This window comes from Anomalospiza imberbis, unplaced genomic scaffold (assembly GCF_031753505.1).
Source record: "Anomalospiza imberbis isolate Cuckoo-Finch-1a 21T00152 unplaced genomic scaffold, ASM3175350v1 scaffold_101, whole genome shotgun sequence".
NCBI lineage: Eukaryota > Metazoa > Chordata > Aves > Passeriformes > Viduidae > Anomalospiza > Anomalospiza imberbis.
The window spans coordinates 258,753-282,933 of NW_027099400.1; the positions used below are offsets into that span (position 1 = coordinate 258,753).

The 24,181-nt window shown below is 57.8% G+C and overlaps 2 protein-coding genes and 1 long non-coding RNA gene across 3 annotated transcripts in view; all 3 read right to left on the bottom strand.

Annotated features, from left to right (window-relative positions):
• The window catches only part of LOC137465678 (fas-binding factor 1 homolog), a 60,049-nt gene extending 36,904 nt beyond the window's left edge, over positions 1 to 23,145 (bottom strand). The window contains exons 1-3 of the mRNA XM_068177737.1: positions 23,094 to 23,145; positions 21,584 to 22,400; positions 19,737 to 19,783 (exon numbers count right to left, since the gene is read on the bottom strand). Coding sequence (XP_068033838.1) covers positions 19,737 to 19,783; positions 21,584 to 22,400; positions 23,094 to 23,145 — 916 coding nt within the window. The remainder of the gene's footprint in view (positions 1 to 19,736; positions 19,784 to 21,583; positions 22,401 to 23,093) is intronic.
• Positions 1,345 to 18,751, bottom strand: LOC137465668 (fas-binding factor 1 homolog). Its single transcript, XM_068177730.1, has 11 exons — positions 18,674 to 18,751; positions 18,221 to 18,535; positions 18,063 to 18,133; positions 17,809 to 17,855; positions 17,033 to 17,151; positions 16,055 to 16,177; positions 15,120 to 15,293; positions 14,857 to 15,033; positions 12,720 to 12,883; positions 1,906 to 2,033; positions 1,345 to 1,421 (listed from the first exon to the last, which is right to left on the bottom strand). The coding sequence occupies exons 1-11, from the start codon at positions 18,749 to 18,751 to the stop codon at positions 1,345 to 1,347; spliced, it is 1,473 nt and encodes a 490-aa protein (XP_068033831.1).
• A 26-nt stretch (positions 23,146 to 23,171) lies between the features above and the next one.
• On the bottom strand, positions 23,172 to 23,929 carry LOC137465670 (uncharacterized). The gene is made up of 3 exons (XR_010994749.1): positions 23,823 to 23,929; positions 23,652 to 23,740; positions 23,172 to 23,254 (listed from the first exon to the last, which is right to left on the bottom strand). It is a non-coding gene; the product is annotated as an uncharacterized lncRNA (long non-coding RNA).
• Positions 23,930 to 24,181: the final 252 nt, after the last annotated feature.

Sequence of the window (24,181 nt, forward strand, 5' to 3'; positions counted from 1 at the left end):
CCCTGAGTGCTCCCAGTCACCCCTGAGACCCCTCCCAGTAACCCCTGAGTGCTCCCAGTAACACTGAGACCCCTCCCAGTAACCCCTGAGTGCTCCCAGTCACCCCTGAGACCCCTCCCAGTAACCCCTGAGTGCTCCCAGTAACACTGAGACCCCTCCCAGTAACCCCTGAGTGCTCCCAGTCACCCCTGAGACCCCTCCCAGTAACCCCTGAGTGCTCCCAGTAACACTGAGACCCCTCCCAGTAACCCCTGAGTGCTCCCAGTCACCCCTGAGACCCCTCCCAGTCACCTCTGGGACCTCCCAGTAACCCTGAGACCCCTCCCAGTAACCCCTGAGTGCTCCCAGTCACCCCTGAGACCACTCCCAGTCACCTCTGGGACCTCCCAGTAACACTGAGACCCCTCCCAGTAACCCCTGAGTGCTCCCAGTCACCCCTGAGACCCCTCCCAGTCACCCCTGACAGGGACAGGGATGGGGACAGGAACAGGGGACAGGGAGAGGGACAGGGGACAGGGGCACCGGGACAGTGACAGGGACACAGGGACAGGGACACGGGGACAGTGACACGGGGACAGGGACAGGGACACAGGGACAGGGACACGGGGGACAGTGACACGGGGTCAGGGACACCCCAACATGGGAACAGGGACAAGGGGACAGTGACAGGGACACGGGGACAGGGACATGGGGACAGTGGCACCCCGACATGGGAACAGGGACAGGGGGACAGTGACAGGGACATGGGGACAGTGACACGGGGACAGGGACAGAGACACAGGGACAGGGACACGGGGACAGGGACATGGGAACAGGGACAGGGACACAGTGACAGGGACACAGTGACAGGGACAATGGGGACAGGGACATGGGGACAGGGACATGGGGACAGGGACATGGGGTCAGGGACACCCCAACATGGGAACAGGGACATGGGGACAGTGACAGTGACACAGTAACAGTGACAGGGACACGGGGACAGGGACACAGGGACAGGGACACGGGGACAGGGACACGGGGACAGTGGCACCCCGACGCGGGGACAGTGACCCCCCGTGCCACACCTGTCCCCTCTGTGGTGCCAGCGCGGCCGTGCCAGAGCCTGGCACGGGCACGGGGCTGGGACCCGCCGTGGGCTCCGGGGCGCTGCGGTGACCTCGGGGGACCCTGGGGACCCCCGGCCGCGGGCACGCGTCACCCTCCTCGCAGGTGGCCCAGGTGGCCCAGGAGGGCACGGCCAGGGCCAGCAGGAGCCACAGCGGAGCCATGGTGGCGACGGCGAGACAGCGGCAGCGCGCCGCGTGTCCCCTCCGGTGCCCCCCGGTGCTCCCCGGTCCCCTCCGGTCACCTCCGGTCACCCCCGGTCACCCCCGGTGCCAGCGAGCCCCGGCCGGGGCTGACGTCACAGAGCGGCCCCGGTTCTGCGGGGCGGTCACGGAGCCGTGGGAAATCCATCCCAGAATTCCCATCCTAAAATTCCATTCCCAGAATTCCCATCTCAAAAATTCCCAACCGAAAAATTCCCATCCGAAAATTCCCATTTTCACCCCAAAATCACTTTCATCCCAAAAACCCCTGTTTGTAAAGGGGAAGGTTCTCAGCAGGGAATTTATAATTTATTTTTATTTTTTTTATTTTTACTTTTACTTTTATTTTTATTTTTATTTTTATTTATTTTTATTATTTGTACCCAAACCCACTGTTCTCTCTGCAGACAGGGGAAGGTTCTCAGCAGAGACTTATTTTTATTTATTTTTATTTTTATTTTTATTTTTATTTTTGCTTTTATTTGTACCTGAACCCACTGTTCTCTCTGTAGATGGGGGAAGGTTCTCAGGAGGGAATTTATTTTTATTTTTATTCTTATTTTTATTTTTATTTATTTCCATTTGCACCCGAACCCACTGCTCTCCCTGCAGACGGCGGCTCCGGGTCCTTTTTTCAGGCTCTCCAGGAAGAGCCGCTCGCTCTCCAGGAAATCGTGGTCCTGGGGAGGGGGGGATGGGCTGAGCCCACCCAGGCGCTCCCCGGCCCTTCCAGAAGGTTCCGAGCCCCTTGCCCAGCCCAGTTCCCCCTGGCTAGTCCCAAACCCTTCCCCAAAGAGATCCAAACCCTTCCCCACATCCCAAACCCTTCACCAAACCATCCCAAACCCTTCCCCACATCCCAAACCCTTCCCCAAACCATCCCAAACCCTTCCCCAAACCATCCCAAACCCTTCCCCAAACAGCTCCAAACCCTTCCCCACATCCCAAACCCTTCCCCACATCCCAAACCCTTCCCCACATCCCAAACCCTTCCCCAAACCATCCCAAACCCTTCCCCAAACAGCTCCAAACCCTTCCCCATATCCCAAACCCTTCCCCACATCCCAAACCCTTCCCCAAACCATCCCAAACCCTTCCCCACATCCCAAACCCTTTCCCAAACAATCCCAAACCCTTTCCCACATCCCAAACCCTTCCCCACAATCCCAAACCCTTCCCCATATCCCAAACCCTTCCCCACACAATCCCAAACCCTTTCCTCACCATCCCAAACCCTTCCCCACAATTCCAAACCCTTCCCCACATCCCAAACCCTTCCCCACAATCCCAAACCCTTCCCCACATCCCAAACCCTTCCCCACAATCCCAAACCCTTCCCCACATCCCAAACCCTTCCCCACAATCCCAAACCCTTCCCCACATCCCAAACCCTTTCCCAAACAATCCCAAACCCTTCCCCACATCCCAAACCCTTTCCCCACATCCCAAACCCTTCCCCAGCCCAGCTCCTCACTTTCCACTTCCCCTGGCCATTCCCAAGCCCTTTCCCTTTCCCCCTTTCCAGTCCCAAACCCCTTTCCCACATCCCAAACCCTTTCCGAAACAGCTCCAAACCCTTTTCCCACACACCAACCCCTTTCCCCACAATCCCAAATCCTTTCCCCCCAGTCACAAACCCTTTCCCTTTCCCCCTGGCCAGTCCCAACCCCTTTCCCCACAAACCCAAACACTTTCCCAGACAATCCCAAACCCTTTTCCCGCATCCCAAACCCTTTCCCAGCCCAGTTCCCATTGGACCATTCCCAAACCCTTTCCCCCTTTCCAGTCCCAAACCCTTTCCCCACAATCCCAAACCCTTTCCTAGAGCCCAGCTCCTCACTTTCCACTTCCCCATGCAATTCCCAAGCCCTTCCCAGTTCCCAATTCCCCCATTTCCATTCCCAGTTCCCCCAGCCCATTCCCAGTTGCCCCCATTCCCATTCCCAGTTGCCCCCATTCCCAGTCCCAGTTCCCCAGTCCCATTCCCAGTCCCCCCATTCCCAGTTCCCCCATAACCATTCCCAGTCCCCCCAGTTCCATTCCCAGTCCCCCCATTCCCATTCCCCCCAGTCCATTCCCAGTTCCCCCATTCCCAGTTCCCCCATTCCCCCTCCCAGTCCCCCCAATTTGTTCCCAGTCCCCCCAGTCTGTTCCCAGTCCCCCCATTCCCAGTTCCCCCAGTCCATTCCCAGTTCCCCAGTCCCATTCCCAGTCCCCCCATTCCCAGTTCCCCCATAACCATTCCCAGTCCCCCCAGTTCCATTCCCAGTCCCCCCATTCCCATTCCCCCCAGTCCATTCCCAGTTCCCCCATTCCCCCTCCCAGTCCCCCCAGTTTGTTCCCAGTCCCCCCATTCCCAGTTCCCCCATTCCCAGTCCCCCCCATTCCCATTCCCAGTCCCCCCATTCCCAGTTCCCCCAGTCCATTCCCAGTTCCCCAGTCCCATTCCCAGTTCCCCCATTCCCATTCCCCCCAGTCCATTCCCAGTCCCCCCAGTCCATTCCCAGCTCCCCCATTTCCCCTCCCAGTCCCCCCATTCCCATTCCCAGTCCCCCCAGTCCGTTCCCAGTTCCCCAGTCCCATTCCCAGTCCCTCCATTCCCAGTCCCCCCATTCCCATTCCCAGTGCCCCCCATTCCCATTCCCAGTGCCCCCAGTGCCGCTCCCAGTCCCACCCTGCGTGCGCGCTCTCTCAGCAGCAGGACGTGTCCGTAGAGCGCGGCCGCGCCCGCCCCGGTCCCCGCTGTCCGCCAGGAGCGCCGCCAGCCCCGGCAGGAGCGCGGGGGCCACCGCAGGAGCTGCAGGAGGGGACACCGCAGCGTCCCTGTCCCCGCTGCCAGCGCTGCCCGCCTGCCCCCGCCGGCCCAGGAGCGCCGGATCCCAGAAACGGCACCCCAAAAAACGGGGGGATCCCAAAAATGACATACCAAAAACAGGACCCCAAAAACGGGGGATCCCAAAAACGGGGGATCCCAAAAATGACATACCAAAAACAGGATCCCAAAAACGGGGGATCCCAAAAACGGGATCCCAAAAACGGGGGATCCCAAAAATGACATACCAAAACAGGATCCCAAAAACAGGGGATCCCAAAAATGACATACCAAAAACAGGATCCCAAAAATTACATCCCAAAAACAGGATCCCAAAAATGGGGGATGCCAAAAACGGGGGATCCCAAAAACGGGGGATCCCAAAAATGACATACCAAAAACAGGACCCCAAAAACGGGGGATCCCAAAAATGACATACCAAAAACAGGATCCCAAAAACGGGGGATCCCAAAAATGACATACCAAAAACAGGATCTCAAAAACAGGGGATCCCAAAAACGGGGGATCCCAAAAACGGGGGATCCAAAAATTACATCCCAAAAACGGGGGATCCCAAAAATGACATACCAAAAACAGGACCCCAAAAACGGGGGATCCCAAAAACGGGATCCCCAAAACAGGATCTCAAAAACAGGGGATCCCAAAAACGGGGGATCCCAAAAATGACATCCCAAAAACAGGATCCCAAAAACAGGGGATCCCAAAAATTACATCCCAAAAACGGGGGATCCCAAAAATGACATACCAAAAACAGGACCCCAAAAACGGGGGATCCCAAAAACGGGGGATCCCAAAAATGACATCCCAAAAACGGGATCCCAAAAATAGGGGATCCCAAAAACAGGATCCCAAAAATGACATCCCTAAAACGGCATCCCAAAAACGGGGGATCCCAAAAACGACATCCCAAAAACAGGATCCCAAAAACGGGGGATCCCAGAAACAGGATCCCAAAAATGGGGGATCCTAAAAATTACATCCAAAAAATGGGGGATCCCAAAAATGACATCCCAAAAACAGGGCATCCCAGAAACGGGATCCCAAAAATGGGGTCCCAAAATTGAAGAACCTCAAAAATGGGGGATCCCAAGAATGGGATCCCAAAAACAGGATCCCAAAAATGACAACCTAAAAATCGGGGATCCCAAACATGGGGGATCCCAAAACTGGGAAATCCCAAAAACAGGATCCCAAAACCAAGGGATCCCAAAAAGGGGATCCCAAAAACGAGGCATCAAAAAAATGGGATCCCACAAACAGGATCCCAAAAACGGGATCCCAGAAACGGGGGATCCCAAGAACGGGATCCCATAAACAGGATCCCAAAAATGGAGGATTCCAAAAACGAGGGATCCCAAAAATGGGGGATCCCAAACACATGGGATCCCGAAACCGGGGGATCCCAAACACATGGGATCCCGAAACCGGGGTGGCCCCGCAGGGCTGAGCCTCACCCCGCCTCCTGATGGTGACTGTCCCCAGTGCTGTCCCCCGTGCTGTCCCCGTTCCCAGTGGTGTCCCCGTTCCCAGCACTGTCCCCGTTCCCAGCACTGTCCCCATTCCCAGCGGTGTCCCCGTTCCCAGCACTGTCCCCGTCCCCAGCGGTGTCCCCGTCCCCAGCACTGTCCCCGTTCCCAGCGGTGTCCCCGTTCCCAGCGGTGTCCCCGTTCCCAGCGGTGTCCCCATCCCCAGCACTGTCCCCGTCCCCAGCACTGTCCCCATTCCCAGCGGTGTCCCCGTTCCCAGCGGTGTCCCCATAACCAGCGGTGTCCCCATTCCCAGCGGTGTCCCCGTTCCCAGCACTGTCCCCGTCCCCAGCGGTGTCCCCGTCCCCAGCACTGTCCCCGTCCCCAGCGGTGTCCCCGTCCCCAGCGGTGTCCCCGTTCCCAGCACTGTCCCCGTCCCCAGCGGTGTCCCCGTTCCCCGCACTGTCCCCGTCCCCAGCGGTGTCCCCGTCCCCAGCGGTGTCCCCGTACCCAGCGGTGTCCCCGTCCCCAGCGGTGTCCCCGTTCCCAGCGGTGTCCCCGTTCCCAGCGGTGTCCCCGTACCCAGCGTTGTCCCCCGTTCCCAGCACTGTCCCCGTTCCCAGTGGTGTCCCCGTTCCCAGCACTGTCCCCGTTCCCAGCACTGTCCCCGTCCCCAGCGGTGTCCCCGTTCCCAGCGGTGTCCCTGTTCCCAGCGGTGTCCCCGTTCCCAGCACTGTCCCCGTTCCCAGCGGTGTCCCCGTTCCCAGCACTGTCCCCGTTCCCAGCACTGTCCCCATTCCCAGCGGTGTCTCCGTCCCCAGCACTGTCCCCATTCCCAGCGGTGTCCCCATCCCCAGCGGTGTCCCCGTTCCCAGCGGTGTCCCCGTTCCCAGCACTGTCCCCGTTCCCAGCACTGTCCCCGTTCCCAGCGGTGTCCCCGTCCCCAGCGGTGTCCCCATTCCCAGCGGTGTCTCCGTACCCAGCGGTTGTCCCCATTCCCAGCGGTGTCTCCGTACCCAGCACTGTCCCCGTTCCCAGCACTGTCCCCGTTCCCAGTGGTGTCCCCGTTCCCAGCGGTGTCCCCATACCCAGCGGTGTCCCCGTTCCCAGCGGTGTCCCCGTTCCCAGCACTGTCCCCGTTCCCAGCACTGTCCCCGTACCCAGCGGTGTCCCCGTTCCCAGCGGTGTCCCCGTACCCAGCGGTGTCCCCGTTCCCAGCACTGTCCCCGTCCCCAGCGGTGTCCCCGTCCCCAGCGGTGTCCCCGTTCCCAGCGGTGTCCCCGTACCCAGCACTGTCCCCGTTCCCAGCGGTGTCCCCGTTCCCAGCACTGTCCCCGTCCCCAGCGGTGTCCCCGTTCCCAGCACTGTCCCAGTTCCCAGCGGTGTCCCCGTTCCTAGCGCTGTCCCCGTTCCCAGCGGTGTCCCCGTTCCCAGCGGTGTCTCCGTCCCCAGCACTGTCCCCATTCCCAGCGGTGTCCCCGTCCCCAGCGGTGTCCCCGTTCCCATCGGTGTCCCCGTTCCCAGCACTGTCCCCGTTCCCAGCGGTGTCCCCGTTCCCAGCACTGTCCCCGTCCCCAGCGGTGTCCCCGTCCCCAGCGGTGTCCCCGTACCCAGCGGTGTCCCCGTTCCCAGCGGTGTCCCCGTACCCAGCGGTGTCCCCGTTCCCAGCGGTGTCCCCGTTCCCAGCGGTTTGTCCCCGTTCCCAGCACTGTCCCCGTTCCCAGCGGCGTCCCCATTCCCAGCGGTGTCCCCATCCCCAGCGGTGTCCCCGTCCCCAGCGGTGTCCCCGTTCCCAGCACTGTCCCCGTTCCCAGCGGTGTCCCCGTTCCCAGTGGTGTCCCTGTCCCCAGCGGTGTCCCCATACCCATCTGTGTCCCCGTCCCCAGCGGTGTCCCCGTTCCCAGCACTGTCCCCGTCCCCAGCACTGTCCCCGTTCCCAGCGGTGTCCCCGTTCCCAGCACTGTCCCCATTCCCAGCACTGTACCCGTTCCCAGCGGTGTCCCCATTCCCAGCGGTGTCCCCGTACCCAGCGTTGTCCCCGTCCTCAGCGGTGTCCCCGTTCCCAGCACTGTCCCCGTTCCCAGCACTGTCCCCGTCCCCAGCGGTGTCCCCGTTCCCAGCACTGTCCCCATACCCAGCACTGTCCCCGTTCCCAGCGGTGTCCCCGTTCCCAGCAGTGTCCCCATCCCCAGCGGTGTCCCCATCCCCAGCGGTGTCCCCGTCCCCAGCGGTGTCCCCGTTCCCAGCGGGTGTCCCCGTTCCCAGCGGTGTCCCCATCCCCAGCGGTGTCCCCATTCCCAGCGGTGTCCCCGTCCCCAGCACTGTCCCTGTCCCCAGCGGTTGTCCCCGTTCCCAGCACTGTCCCCATTCCCAGCGGGTGTCCCCGTTCCCAGCGGTGTCCCTGTACCCAGCGGTTGTCCCCGTTCCCAGCGGTGTCCCCATTCCCAGCACTGTCCCAGTTCCCAGCGGTGTCCCCATTCCCAGCACTGTCCCCGTTCCCAGCACTGTCCCAGTTCCCAGCGGTGTCCCCGTTCCCAGCGGTGTCCCCCGTTCCCAGCGGTGTCCCAGTTCCCAGCACTGTCCCCGTTCCCAGCACTGTCCCCGTTCCCAGCGGTGTCCCCGTCCCCAGCGGTGTCCCCGTTCCCAGCACTGTCCCAGTTCCCAGCGGTGTCCCCGTTCCCAGCACTGTCCCCGTTCCCAGCACTGTCCCCGTTCCCAGCGGTGTCCCCGTTCCCAGCACTGTCCCCGTTCCCAGCGGGTGTCCCCATTCCCAGCACTGTACCCGTCCCCAGCGGTGTCCCCGTTCCCAGCGGTGTCCCCGTTCCCAGCGGTGTCCCCGTTCCCAGCGGTGTCCCCGTCCCCAGCGGTGTACCCGTTCCCAGCACTGTCCCCGTTCCCAGCGGTGTCCCCGTTCCCAGCGGTGTCCCCGTTCCCAGCACTGTCCCCGTTCCCAGCGGTGTCCCCATTCCCAGCGGTGTCCCTGTTCCCAGCGGTTGTCCCCGTTCCCAGCGGTGTCTCCGTACCCAGCGGTGTCCCCGGCGTTGCTCCTGTCTGTGGCAGTGTCCCCAGCGCTGTCCCTGGCGCTGTCCCTGTCCCCAGGCCGGGGCCCAGCTCCTCCCGGAGCTCCCGGAGCTGCTCCCGCTGCCGCTCCATGCTCCGCCGCTCCTGCGGGAACAGGAACGGGAACGTGGGAACGGGAACAGGAACACGGGAGCGGGAACGGGAATGTGGAAACGGGAACGGGAATGTGGGAATGTTAATGGAAACGTGGGAATGGGAACATGGGAATGGGAACAGGAACATGGGAATGGGAACGGGAACGGCAACGGGAACGTGGGAATGGGAACAGGAATGGGAATGGGAACATGGGTACATGGGAACGGGAATGTGGGAATGGGAAAATGGAAATGGGAATGGGAATGTGGGAATGGGAATGGGAACGTGGGAACGGGAACGTGGAAACAGGAACGGGAATGTGGGAATGGGAACATGGGAATGAAAACAGGAACATGGGAATGGGAACGGGAACGTGGGAATGGGAATGGGAACATGGGAAAGGGAACATGGGAATGGGAACGGGAACACAGGTATGGGAACGTGGGAAAGGGAACGGGAATGTGAACGTGGGAACGGGAACGGGAATGTGGGAACGGGAACGTGGGAACGGGAACGGGAATGGGAATGGGAACGTGGGATGGGAACGGGAATGGCACACGTGGGAACAGGAATGGGAACATGAGAATGGGAATGGGAACGTGGGAACAGGAACTGAAATGGGAACATGGGAATGGGAACGGGAAGGTGGAAATGGGAACATGGGAACGGGAACATGGGAACATGGGAACGGGAACGTGGGAAAGGGAACAGGGGAACAGGAATGGGAACATGGGAACAGGAACGGGAATGTGGGAACGGGAACATAGGAATGGGAACCGGAACATGGGAACAGGAACATGGGAACATGGGAACGGGAACAGGGGAACGGGAACGGGAATGGGAACAGGAACATGGGAACATGGGAACGGGAATGGGAATGTGGGAACGGGAATGGGAACGGGAACATGGGAACGGGAACATGGGAACATGGGAACGGGAACATGGGAACATGAGAACGGGAATGGGAATGTGGGAACGGAAACAGGAACGGGAACAGGAACATGGGAACGGGAACATGGGAACATGGGAACACAGGAATGGGAACATGGGAACGGGAATGGGAATGTGGGAACGGGAACAGGAACAGGAACATGTGAACAGGAATGGAAATGGGAACAGGAACATGGGAACGGGAACATGGGAACATGGGAACACAGGGATGGGAACATGGGAACGGGAATGGGAATGTGGGAACGGGAACGGGAACAGGAACATGTGAACAGGAATGGAAATGGGAACAGGAACATGGGAACAGGAACATGGGAACATGGAATGGGAACACGGGAACATGGGAACGGGAACGGGAACGTGGGAATGGGAATGGGAACAGCAACATGGGAACGGGAACAGGAACAGGAACATGGAACGGGAATGGGAATGGGAACAGGAACATGGGAACGGGAACATGGGAACAGGAACAGGAAAATCCCCAGACCCAGCGGGGCTGGGCTGCAGCCCCGCAAACAGCATCACAATGTCCAAATAAAATAGATCCACGTTAAAAAATCATAAATATTCATAAAAAAATAAATTCATAAAAACCATAAAGTTATGATTCTGCAGGTGTGAGTGAGAACGTGCATTATGTAAGTAAAGAATGATTAATATTAATGAGTATATTAACATGAAAATCTACATTAATAGTAATAGTAATAATTTAAATAATAGTGATTATAATTGTTTTATTATTATGAATTAAGTATTAATAAGATTTACTTTAAAATAATTATTATAAATAATATACAATATAGTATAATATAATATAATAAATATAATATAATATAATATAAGTAATATAATATATGTAATATAATATAACATAATATAATTAATATAACATAATATAATATAATTAATATAATATATAAATATATACTGTATATATTTTATATAATATATTATATGTATTATACTATATATCATTTATTTAAATCACAATTATTATATCTTTATAATATTATTATTATAATGCTTATTATATAATTAATATTATGATAGCTATGAATATGATTATGAAGGACTAATTATTAGTTATTAATAAGGATTAATAAGATGGTGAAGGGTTTATAATGGAGGGGTGTGCACGCAGTGAGATGAGAGTTCAGAACTGACAACAGGAATTTTTGGGTGTAAGGCTGACAAAAGCCCATTCTGGATAAAAGTACCTGCAGTGCAGCAGAATTAGGTAAAAAAAATAAAATTAACAAAAAGCAAAATAAACCCTGTGGTAATGTCCATTGAATTATGAATTTTTATAATATATTTATATATATATATATATATATATATATATATATATATATATATATATATGTTTATATATATATAATATATTAAATTATGTATAATAATATTATATATATATCTACATGTTATATATAATATTATAAATATTATACATTGTATAGATGCAATATATAATTATATATAATATATGTAATTATATGCGTAACATATAACAATATAATAATATAAAATATTATCTAATATAAATATATTGTATATAATACATATAATACATCTATATGATATAAAATAAAAATATGTATGCAATAAATAGATAATATATGTAATAAATAGATAATATATGATATGTAATCAGTATGTTATATACAATATACAATATATAATACATATAACTATATATAATAAATATAACATATAATAAATATTTATTATATGAATATAATGAATATAATATTGAATGAATATAATATTCATTATATAATATATAATATATATTATATATAATACATAACACATAGATACAATTATATAATATATAACATATATCTAAATCTATATAATGAATGTAATAAATATTCGTTAGATAATACGTAATATATGCAATGTATCTTATATATTATATATTGTAAGCTATGAATTATATATAATACATAACATTATATATACAAATATATAATATATAACATATCTAAGTCTATATAATGAATACAACAAATATTTGCTATATAATATATATAGTATATATATTACATCTATTGTATATATAATATATAACATACACAAATATTTTATATATAACATATATCTAAAATATCTCAAATACATATATATAAAAATACATGGTAGATATTTTAGATATATGTTATATATTGTATATTTGTATACATATATATACATAAAATAAAAAATATGATAATCTATAGAAAATCATATAACAAAGAACTCGTGACGACTCTGAGCCGCGGCCGACTGCTCGCTCGGATAAAACCTCCCGGCCTCTGAGACCGGCGTTTATGCGGACATAAAAATAAAATAAATCCTTTAAAAATAATTCGCTTTTAGCCCCAAAACCGCCCCGTCCCTTCAATTAAACGGAGATCAGGGGAAGGAAGGGGGGATTTGCTCGGGAAGGGGGGAATTGTCCAGCGAAGGAAAGGGGGATTTGACGGGGAAGGAAGGGGGATTTGTCCAGGAAATGGGATTTTCAGGGGGATTTTCTGGGGGGATTTACCCAGGAACGGGGGATTTTCCAGGGAAGGAAGGGGGGATTTTCCGGGGAAGGAAGGGGGGATTTTCCTGGGGGATTTTCTGGGGAAGAAGGGGGGATTTGATGGGGAAGGAAGGCGGATTTGCCCAGGAAGGGGGGATTTTCCAGGGGGATTTTCTGGGAAGATTTTCTGGGGGGATTTTCTGGGGGGATTTTCCAGGGGGATTTTCTGGGAAGATTTTCCAGGGGGACTGTCTGGGGAGATATTCTGGAGGGATTTTCTGGGGGGATTTTCCAGGAGGACTTGCCAGGGGGATTTTCCAGGGGGATTTTCCTGGGGGACTGTCCGGGGGGTTTTTTTGGAGGGATTTTCCGGGGGGATTTTCCAGAAGGATTTGCCAGGGGGATTTTCCAGGGGGATTTTCTGGGGGGATTTTCCTGGGGGACTGTCCGGGGGGGTTTTTTGGAGGGATTTTCCGGGGGGATTTTCCAGAAGGATTTGCCAGGGGGATTTTCCGGGGGGATTTGCCTGGTGCAGGCGCTGCTCCTGCTGCCGCAGCCGCTCCCGCTGCTCCTGCAGCCGCTGCAGCCGCTGCCGCTGCTCCTCCTGCGCCCTGCGCGCCTCCCGCAGTGCCCGCTGCCCGTCCTGCTGCTGCCGCGCCGCGCGCTACGGGAACGGGAATGGGAACGGCATCGGGAATGGGAACGGGAACGGGAATGGGAACGGGACTGGGAATGGGAACGGGAATGGGGATGGGAACAGGAATGGGAATGGGAACGGCATCGGGAATGGGAATGGGAACGGGAATGGGAACGGGAACGGGAACAGGAATGGGAACGGGAACGGGAATGGGAACGGGAACGGCATCGGGAATGGGAATGGGAACAGGAATGGGAACGGGAACAGGAATGGGAACGGGAACAGGAATGGGAATGGAAACGGGAATGGGAACGGGAACGGGAATGGGAATGGAAATGGGAATGGAAACAAGAACGGGAACAGCACTGGGAATGGGAACAGGAATGGGAACAGGAATGGGAACAGCACTGGAAATGGGAACGGGAATGGGGATGGGGAACGGGAATGGGAACGGGAATGGGAACGGGAGCGGGAACAGCAGTGGGAACAGCACTGGGAATGGGAACGGGAATGGGAATGGGAACGGGAACAGCAATGGGAACAGCACTGGGAATGGGAACAGGACTGGGAATGGGACTGGGACGGGGAACAGGATGGAGAATGGGGACAGGAATGGGACCAGGAATGGGGAATGGGACTGGGAAAGGGACCAGGATGGGGAACGGGACTAGGACGGGGAACGGGACTGGGACGGGGAACGGGACTGGGACAGGGAATGGGACAGGGAATAGGAACAGGAACGGCATCAGGACTGGGATGGGGAATGGGACTAGGACAGGGAATGGGATCGAGAACGGGAAAGGGACTGGCAATGGGGAATGGGAATGGCAATGGGACAGGGAACAGAACTGGGATGGGGAATGTGACTGGGATGGGGAATGGGAATGGGACCGGGAATGGGAACAGGAATGGGAATGGGCACAGCACTGGGGCAGGGAACAGGACTGGGACAGGGAATGGGATGGGGAACAGGGACAGGAATGGCACTGGGAATGGGACTGGGAATGGGGAATGGGACTGGGAACAGGATCGGGATGGTGAATGGGATTGGGAATGGCAATGGGACAGGGCTAGTGTTAGGGAATGGGATGGGGACTGGGATTGGGAATGGGACCGGGAATGGGAACGGCACCGGAATGGGGATGGGGAATGGGATGAGGAACGGGGATGAGAGGCCCCAGCTCAGAGGGGATGTGGAGCCCCAGCTCAGGGGGATGTGGAGCCCCAGCTCAGAGGGGATGGGGAGCCCCAGCTCAGGGGGATATAGAGCCCCAGCTCAGGGGGATGTGGAGCTCCAGCTCAGGGGGATGTGGAGCCCCAGCTCAGGGCGGATGTGGAGCCCCAGCTCAGGGGGGATGTGGAGCTCCAGCTCAGGGGGGATGTGGAGCCCCAGCTCAGGGGGATGTGGAGCCCCAGCTCAGGGCGGATGTGGAGCCCCAGCTCAGGGGGGATGTGGAGCTCCAGCTCAGGGGGGATGTGGAGCCCCAGCTCAGGGGGGATGGGGAGCCCCAGCTCAGGGGGGATGTGGAGCTCCAGCTCAGGGGGATGTGGAGCCCCATCTCAGGGGGGATGGGGAGCCCCATCTCAGGGGGATGTGGAGCCCCAGCTCAGGGGGGATGTGGAGCCCCAGCTCGGGGGGATGGGGAGCCCCAGCTCAGAGGGGATGGGGAGCCCCAGCTCAGGGGGATGTGGAGGTCCAGCTCAGGGGGGATGTGGAGCTCCAGCTCAGGGGGATGTGGAGCCCCAGCTCAGGGGGGATGTGGAGCTCCAGCTCAGGGGGGATGTGGAGCCCCAGCTCAGGGGGATGGGGAGCCCCAGCTCAGGGGGATGTGGAGCCCCAGCTCAGGGGGATGTGGAGCCCCAGCCCAGGGGGGATGTGGAGCCCCAGCTCAGGGGGGATGTGGAGCCCCAGCTCAGGGGGGATGTGGAGCCCCAGCTCAGGGGGATGTGGAGCCCCATCTCGGGGGGATGGGGAGCCCCAGCCTGGATGCTCTGTTTACCTCGGCCAGGTCATGGATCTCCTCCTCCCGCTCCTGCAGGCGCTGCTCGGCACGGAGAACCTTCTCCTTCTCCAGTCTCAGCTCCCGCCAGGCCTCATCCAGCTCCTCCCTGTCCCTGACCAGCTGCTCCTCCTTGGATCTCAGCTCCCGGCTCCGGAACTTCAGCTCTGCCTGATCCTGGCCCGGGGGACAGCGAGCGTCACCTGTCCCGTCCTTTGGAGCAGGGGGAGGTGGTTTGGGAACCCGGGCAGGGCATCGGGGACCTTGGCCAGGCTCCTCAGCGCCGAGTCCACGCCCAGGGCGCGCTCCTTGTCCTGCTCCTCCCGCTCCCGGCTCAGGCGCTCCCGGCTGTGGAACTCGGCCCAGGCGGCCGCCAGCCGCCGCCGCTCCTCGGAGCGATCCCGCAGCTCTGCCCGCTGCTCCTCCAGCCACGCGCCCTGCGGGCCCGGGGACAGCTCCAGGCGCCGCTTGCCGCAGGGCTTGCCCTCCTTTAGCCCGGCCCTGCCGCTTCCAGAGGCAAATTCCAGAGGCTGCTTCCAGCCGGGGAGCTCCGGCTTCGTGTGGGCACCCAGCGGGCTCGACCTGGCCTGTTCCGAGCCCCTTCCAGCCCCGAGCCCTGCTCCCACCCAGCTGGTTCTGAGCCCTTCTTCCAGCCCTGCTCCCACCCTGGCTGGTTCCAAGCCCCTTCCAGTTCCCAACCAGCTGGTTCTGAGCCCCTCTCCCCGTCCCACTCCCACCCAGGTGGTTCCAAGCTTCTTCCAGTTCCCATCTTGGCTGGTTCTGAGCCCCTTTCCCAGTCCTGATTCCCATCCTGACTGCTTTTGTGCCCTTTTCCCAGTCCCACTTCCACTCCCATTCTGGCTGGTTCCAAGCCCCTTCCAGTTCCCATCCTGGCTGGTTCTGAGCCCTTTCCTCAGCCCAATCCCGCCCAGGTGGTTCCAAGCACATTCCAGTTCCCACCCTGGCTGGTTCTGAGCCCCTTTCCCAATCCTGGCTGGTTCCAAGCCCCTTTTTCCCATCCCAGTCCTACCCTGGCTGGTTCCAAGCCCCTTTCCCATCCCAGTCCCCCAAGCCCAGCCGGCTCCCAGCCCCATCCCAGAGCGGGTCCAGGCCCCGCCCTGGCATTCCCCAGCGGTTTCCCGGGGAAGCTGCAGCTCCTCCCCACTCCGGGCTCACCTGGGGCCATGACCCCGCTCACCTTGGCCTCGTCCAGCGCCGCCCTGTCCATGGCCCGCAGCTGTGCCGAGAGCCGCCGCTGCTCCTCCAGCGCCTCCCGCAGCGAATCCGCCCGGCAGCGCTCGGCAGCGGCGCGGCGGCGCTCCTGGAGCGGCAGCGGGATCGGGAGGGGCCGGACACGGACCGGGACACGGAGAGAGACAAGGGATAGGCACACGGACAGGAATGGGGACAGGGACAGGGACAAGGGACAAGGGATAGGCACACGGACAGGGATGGGGACAGGGACAGGGACAAGGGATAGGCACACGGACAGGGATGGGGACAGGGACAGGGACAAGGGACAAGGGATAGGCACACAGACAGGGATGGGGACAGGGACAGGGACAAGGGACAAGGGATAGGCACACGGACAGGAATGGGGACAGGGACAGGGACAGGGGACACAGACAGGGACAGGGGACACAGACAGGGACAGGGTGGGGACAGGGGACAGGGACACAGACAGGGATGGGGACATGGACAGGGATAGGGACAGGGACATGGACAGGGACAGAGGGGACAAGGACAGAGGGACAGGGACAGGGATGAGGACAGGGACAGAGGGGACAGGAAAAGGGACAGAGACAGGGACAGAGGACAGGGACACGGGACATGGGACACAGGGACAGGGATGGGGACAGAGACAGGGGGACATGGGACATGGACATGGACAGGGAACATGGATAGGGACAGGAACATGGGACACGAACACAGCAGACAGGAACACAGGCAGGGACATGGGACACGGGACACAGAGATGGACACAGGCACAGGACACGGATGCAGACAGGGACATGGACACAGCTCCAGGAGGGGATCCCACTCAGAAGCTCCTCCAGCCAGGCACAGACAGGGACACAGACACAGGCAGGGACACGGACACAGGACACGGGCAGGGACACAGCCGTGACCACAGCCACAGCTTCAGAACAGCCACAGCTCTGGGATGGAGCCTCACCTGCTCCAGGAGCTGCTCCTGCTCTCCCAGCCTGGTCTCCAAGTCGGCCACGGCCTCCTGGAGCCGGCTCTGCTCCCGCTCCGCGTCCTGCTGCTGCTGGCACAGCCTGGCCTGGAGTGCTGCGAGGGGCACGGGGCAGCCCAGGATGCAGGAGGTGGGATCCACCCTCCATCCACATGGAAAAAACTCCCTGTGCCCCTGCTCCATCCCCTCCCAGGACAGGGAGATCCCACATGGAAACCCCCATGCTCGAGCTCCATCCCATCCCAGGACAGGGAGATCCCAGAGGGAAAACCCCCTGTGTCCTGCCCCATCCCATCCCAGGGAGATCCCACTGTGGGATCTGCCCATGGAGGGCAGGACTCTGCCAGCCTTGGCTCCTGGCCTCTGGCTCGCCAGAAACAACTTGAATTCTGTGAATTCTGAAAATTCTGCAAATTCAGTGAATTCTGTGAATTTCATTAATTCCGTGAATTCCGAGAATTCTGCAAATTCTGCGAATTCCGTGAACTCTGTGAACTTTTCCCGTTTTCTGAGGATCTGGTGGGATCCCGGACAGAGCCAAGCCCCTGTTCGAGCGCCACTGGGCACTCGGAGCAGCAGAGCCTTTGGCCAGGAATCCCCCCAGGAGGGCTGGGACAGGGATCTACAGGCCCAGGGATCCTTCAGGACACCAGGACTGGTCCCAGGACCGCCTGGATTCTGTGGGATCGGCTCTGAGCCCTTGAGATGGAGCAGAAGGTCCCACTGGAATGATGGACTTGAAGGGAATTTACCTGTGAGCTGCTCGTACTGCTCCTGGGATCTGGGGTGATCCTGGGATCTGGGGTGATCCAGAGATCCGGGGTGATCCTGGGGTCTGCAGTGATCATGGGATGTGGGGTGATCCAGGGATCTGGGGTGATCCAGGGATCCGGGGTAATCCTGGGGTCTGGGGTGATCCAGGGATCTGGGGTGATCCTGTGCCCCAGGGTAATCCTGGGGTCTGGGGTGATCCTGCGATCTGGGAGCCCAGGTGAGACCCCGTTACCTGTGGCAGCTCTCCGGGAGGTCCTGCAGGACCGGTCCCCGCCGTGCCCGCTCCAGCTCCAGCGTCCGCACCTGGCGGGAGCGGGACAGGCTCCAGGTGCCACCCTGGAGTGGCTGTGCCCCCAGGTGACACCCCCAGGTAACACCCTCAGCCCCCACCTGGTTTTCCAGCTCCTCCAGCCGGGCCTGGAGGCTGCGCAGGGCGATCCCACAGCCGGGATGCTCCTGGCACAGGTGGGATTGGAGAGTTTGGGAATCCTGGTGGGGCTGGGATGGGAGAGCTGCCAGACCCTCCTGGTGCTGCTGGGATGGGACAGCTCCTGGACCTTCCTGGTGGGGCTGGGATGGGACAGCTCCTGGACCCTCCTGGCGCCTCTGGGCCGGAAAAGCTGCGGGATGCTTCGGGCAGAGCCAGGACGGGAGAGCTCGGGGATTCTCCAGGTGGGGCGGGGCTGGAGGAGCTGCCGGATCCTCCTGTGGGGACACGGGGATGCTCCAGAAGAGGCCTGGGAAGGGCAGCTCCCCTCTCCCGGGAATGCTGATCCATGCCCAGTCCCCCCAGATCCCAGGAAAACCCCAGGGATCCTTTCCCGGTCCTGCCCCAGCACCCACCTGAGCGGGCGTGGCAGGACCCGGTACCTCCTGCACGGCTGGGGTGAAAAATGGGACAAATCCATCACTGGGACACATGGAAGGAAGGGAGCCATCCCATCCCATGGATCCCATTATCCCATCCCATCCTATCCCATTCCATGGATCCCATCCCATCCCATCGATCCCACTGATCCCAAGGATCCCATCCCATCCTATGGATCCCATCCCATGGATCCCATTATCCCATCCCATCCTATCCCATTATCCCATCCCATCCTATCCCATTCCATGGATCCCATCCCATCCCATCCTATGGATCCCATCCCATGGATCCCATTCCCTCCCATCAATCCCATTGATTCCGTGGACCCTATCCCATCCCATGAATCCCATCCCATGGACTCCATCCCATGGATCCCATTCCATTCTATGGATCCCATCCCATCCCACTGATCCCAAGGATCCCATCTCATCCTATGGATCCCACCTCATACCACTGATCCCATGGATCCCATCCCATCCATCCCATCTCATCCCATTGATTTCATTGATTCCATGGATCCCATCCCATCTTATCGATCCCATCCCATGGATCCCATCCCATTCCATGGACCCAATCCCATCCCATCCATCCCCTCCCATGATCCTATTGATCCCATCCCATCCCATGGATCCCATTATCCCCTCATCCCATCCCATCCCATCCCATCCTGTCATCCCATTATCCCAGCCTCTTATCCCACTATCCCACTATTGCATTATCTCATCCCACTATCCCATTATCCCATCATCCCATTACCCTGTTATCCCATCCTGATATCCAGTTATCCTGATAGCCAATTATCCCGATATCCCACTATCCCATTATTCCATCCCATCATCCCGCTATCCCATTATCCCATTACTCCGTTATCCCATCCCATTATCCAATTATCCCGATATTCCATTATCCCATCCCGTTATCCGGTTATCCCATTATCCCATCCCCTGGCACAGCTCCCCCAGTTCCCAGGGTCCCGAGGTGTCCCTTGCCCAGGCCAGGTGACCTCCGAGGACACCTGGGGGGTGACAGGGGCCTCACCTGCTGCCACCTGCCCGCGGGGCCGTGTCCCGACGGGGAGCTCCAGCCTGGACCGGGAACAAATCCCACAGGGAGTGAGGGGGACCAGGACCCGCCCCCAGCCCGGCCTGGCCTCGGCTACCTGTGTCACCTGTGTCACCTGTGCCACCCGAGTCACCTGTGCCACGTCACCTGTGCCACCTGTCCCACCTGTGTCACCCGAGTCACCTGTGCCACCTGTGTCACCTGTGCCACCCGAGTCACCTGTGACACCTGAGTCACCTGTGACACCCGAGTCACCTGTGCCACCTGTGTCACCTGTGACACCCGAGTCACCTGTGCCACCTGTGTCACCTGTGACACCTGAGTCACCTGTGCCATGTCACCTGTGCCACCCGAGTCACCTGTGACACCTGAGTCACCTGTGCTATGTCACCTGTGCCACCTGTCCCACCTGTGTCACCCGAGTCACCTGTGCCACCTGTGTCATGTCACCTGTGTCACCTGAGTCATCTGTGCCACCTGTGTCAAGTCACCTGTGTCACCCGAGTCACCTCTGCCACCTATGCCATGTCACCTGTGCCACCTGTGCCACCTGTGTCACCTGTGCCACCCGAGTCACCTGTGCCATGTCACCTGTGCCACCCGAGTCACCTGTGCCACCTGTGTCACCTGTGACACCTGAGTCACCTGTGCCATGTCACCTCTGCCACCTGTGCCACCTGTGTCACCTGTGCCACCTGAGTCACCTGTGCCATGTCACCTGTGCCACCCGAGTCACCTGCGCCACCTGTGTCATGTCACCTGTGTCACCTGTGCCACGTCACCTGTGCCACCTGTGCCACGCCACCTGTGCCACCTATGCCATGTCACCTGTGCCACCTGTGCCATCTATACCATGTCACCTGTGCCACCTCGGCCACCTGAGTCATCTTTGCCACCTGTGCCACCTGTGTCACCTCTGCCACCTGGGTCACCTGTGCCATGTCACCTGTGCCACCTGTGCCACTCAAGTCATCTGTGCCACCTGTGCCATGTCACCTGTGCCACCCGAGTCACCTGTGTCACCCGAGTCACCTGTGCCACCTGTGTCATGCCACCTGTGTCACCCAAGTCACCTCTGCCACCTATGCCATGTCACCTGTGCCACCTGTGCCACCTGTGCCACCCGAGTCACCTGTGCCACCTGTGTCATGTCACCTGTGCCACCTGTGCCACCCGAGTCACCTGTGCCACCTGTGTTATGTCACCTGTGTCACCTGTGCCACCCGAGTCACCTGTGCCACCTGTGCCATGCCACCTGTGCCACCTCAGCCACCTGAGTCATCTGTGCCACCTGTCCCACCTGTGTCACCTGTCCCACCTGTGTCACCTGTCCCCCCCCCACCTGCCCAGTGTCAGGGATCTCACCTTTGGGATTCAGAAGGAACGGGGACACCCCAAACCTCCATCCCAGGGTGCCCTCCCTGACACTGGTCACCTGAGCCCTCCCAGGTGACACCTGTGTCCCAGGTGAGCTGAGCCAGGGCAGCCTCGGCCGGGAGCTGGGAGGTGAGAGGAGCTCAGGTGGGGGAATTCCAGAACAGGGACATCCCTGGGCACACCTGGAGGACACCTGGGACAGGGACATCACCTGGGACACCTGAAGAGGACCCCTGGGGGACAGTGATGTCACCTGGGACATCTGGGCACACCTGGGACAGGGACATCCCCTGGCACAGTGATGTCACCTGGAACACCTGGAGGACACCTGGGACAGGGACATCCCCTGGCACACCTAGGACAGGGACATCCCGTGGCACACCTGGAGGACACCTGGGCTGGGATCTCCTGGATCCCAGGTGGGAGTTCCTGGGAGCTCCCGTTACCTGCTGGGCTCGGGGGGCTCCAGGACCCTCCAGGGGTGGGAATTCTGCTCCGGAGGCTCTGCCTGGCACCGCTTCGGGGCCGGGGCAGCGCCGAGCCAGCCGCGGTCCCGCGGGGATCCCGGGGCACCGGGGCCTGGGGGATCCTCGTCCTTCGGTCCCAGGGGATCCTTGTCCTTCTGCCCCAATCCCGGGAAATCCTTGTTCTTCGATCCCAATCCTGGGAAATCCTCGTTCTTCGACCCCAGTCCTGGGAAATCCTTGTCCTTCGACCCCAATACTGGGAAATCCTTGTTCTTCGATCCCAATCCTGGGAAATCCTCGTTCTTCGACCCCAGTCCTGGGAAATCCTTGTCCTTCAACCCCAGTCCTGGGAAATCCTTGTTCTTCGATCCCAATCCTGGGAAATCCTTGTTCTTCGATCCCAGTCCCGGGGGATTCTTGTCCTTCGGTCCCAGTCCCAGGGGATCCTTGTCCTTCTGTCCCAGTCTCGGGAAATCCTCATCCTTCGATCCCAAGCCCACGGGATCCTCGTCCTTTGATCCCAATCCTGAAGGATCCTTGTTCTTCAGTCCCAGGAAATCCTTGTCCTTCGATCCCAGTTCCAGGAATTCCTTGTCCTTCGATCCCAATCCTGGGAAATCCTTGTCCTTCTGTCCCAGTCCTGGGAAATCCTTGTCCTTCTGTCCCAGTCCCGGGATATCCTCATCCCCTAATTCCAGGAAATCCTCGTCCTTCAGCCCCAGCCAGGTGGCCCCGGAGGGACGTTGGGAGCTGCTCCCAACCGGACACCTGCAGGGGGAGAGGGACACTGGGGACACTGGGGACAATAGGGAAAACAGTGACTCTGAGGACACTGGGGACAATGGGGAAATGGGGACACTGGGGACAGTGGGGACACATGGGGACTGGGCAGGGGACACTGGGGACACAGTGGACATTGGGGACAACAGCAGCTCTGGGGACACTGGGGACAATGGGGACACTGGGAACACTGAGGACAATGGGGGACAATAGGGATATGGGGGACAATGGGGACAATGGGGACACATGGGGACTGCGCAGGGGACACTGGGGACACAGTGGACATTGGGGACAACAGCAGCTCTGGGGACACTGGGGACAATGGGGACACTGGGAACACTGAGGACAATGGGGGACAATAGGGATATGGGGGACAATGGGGACAATGGGGACACATGGGGACAATGGGGACACATGGGGACTGGGCAGGGGACACTGGGACACTGGGGACATTGGGGACAACAGCAACTCTGAGGACACTGGGGACAATGGGGACACTGGGAACACCGAGGACAATGGGGGACAATAGGGATATGGGGGACAATGGGGATATGGGGGACAGTGGGGATACGGGGGACAGTGGGGACAATGGGCACCCCAGGGGTATTGGGGACACTGGGGAACTGGGGACATCAGGGACATTGGGGACATTAGGGGACATTGAGGGACATTGAGGGACATGAGGGACACTGGGGGATATTGGGGACACTGGGGACATTCAGGACAATGGGGACATTGGGGACACGGCTGGGTGGGGCCATCCCCCCCTCCCCCGGTACCTCCGTCCCCGTCTCTGCGCTGTCCCCGAGGCCACCGAGGGCTCGTAGGATCCGAAGAGAAAATCCGTCTGGATCCGGGCCCCGCCCGGCCCTGCGGAACAACGGACACGAAATTCCCAGAATTCCTGAAATTCCCAATGGGATTGGCCTTGGAAAACCCCTGTGCTGCCCCTCCCCGGAATTCCCAATGGAACTAAACCTCTGGAAAACCCCTGTGCTGCTCCTCCCCGGAATTCCCAATGGAATTAAACCTCTGGAAAACCCCTGTGCTGCCCCTCCCCGGAATTCCCAATGGAATTAAACCTCTGGAAAACCCCTGTGCTGCCCCTCCCTGGAATTCCCAGTGGGATTTTGACCCACTGTGCTGCCCCTCCCCGGAATTCCCAGTGGGATTTTGACCCACTGTGCTGCCCCTCCCTGGAATTCCCAGTGGGATTTTGTTCCTCTGGAACCCCTTCCCATGGATCTCCCACCCCGGCCATGCTCACCTGGCCGCTCCTGTCCCTTGGGGTCCGGCTGCAATTCCGCCTTTCCCGGCTGCTCCTGGATCCCGGCGCGGGCCTTCCGGAGCCCCTGGCTGGGCACAGGCAGGGTGGCACCGAGGGTGGCACCGGGACCACCCCGTGCCCATCCCTGTCCCCATCCCGGTGTCCCCTCACCCCCCCGGCGTTCCAGGCGTGCTTCCGGCTCCATCGGCGCTGCTGCCGAGTCCCAGGGAATCCATCAGGTCATCGACGTCGTCCCCAAAGGTGACATCGGGACGGGGCACGGCCGGGGCTGGGGGGAAGGCACTGATGGCATCTGGACAGCCCTGGGTGCCACCAGCGCTGGGGCATCTCCAGGTGTCACCAACATTGGGACATCCCCAGGTGCCACCAGCTCTGGGACATCCCCAGGTGTCACCAGCTCTGGGACATCCCCAGGTGTCACCAGAACTGGGACATCCCCAGGTGTCACCAGCTCTGAGACATCCCCAGGTGTCACCAGAACTGGGACATCCCCAGGTGCCACCAGCTCT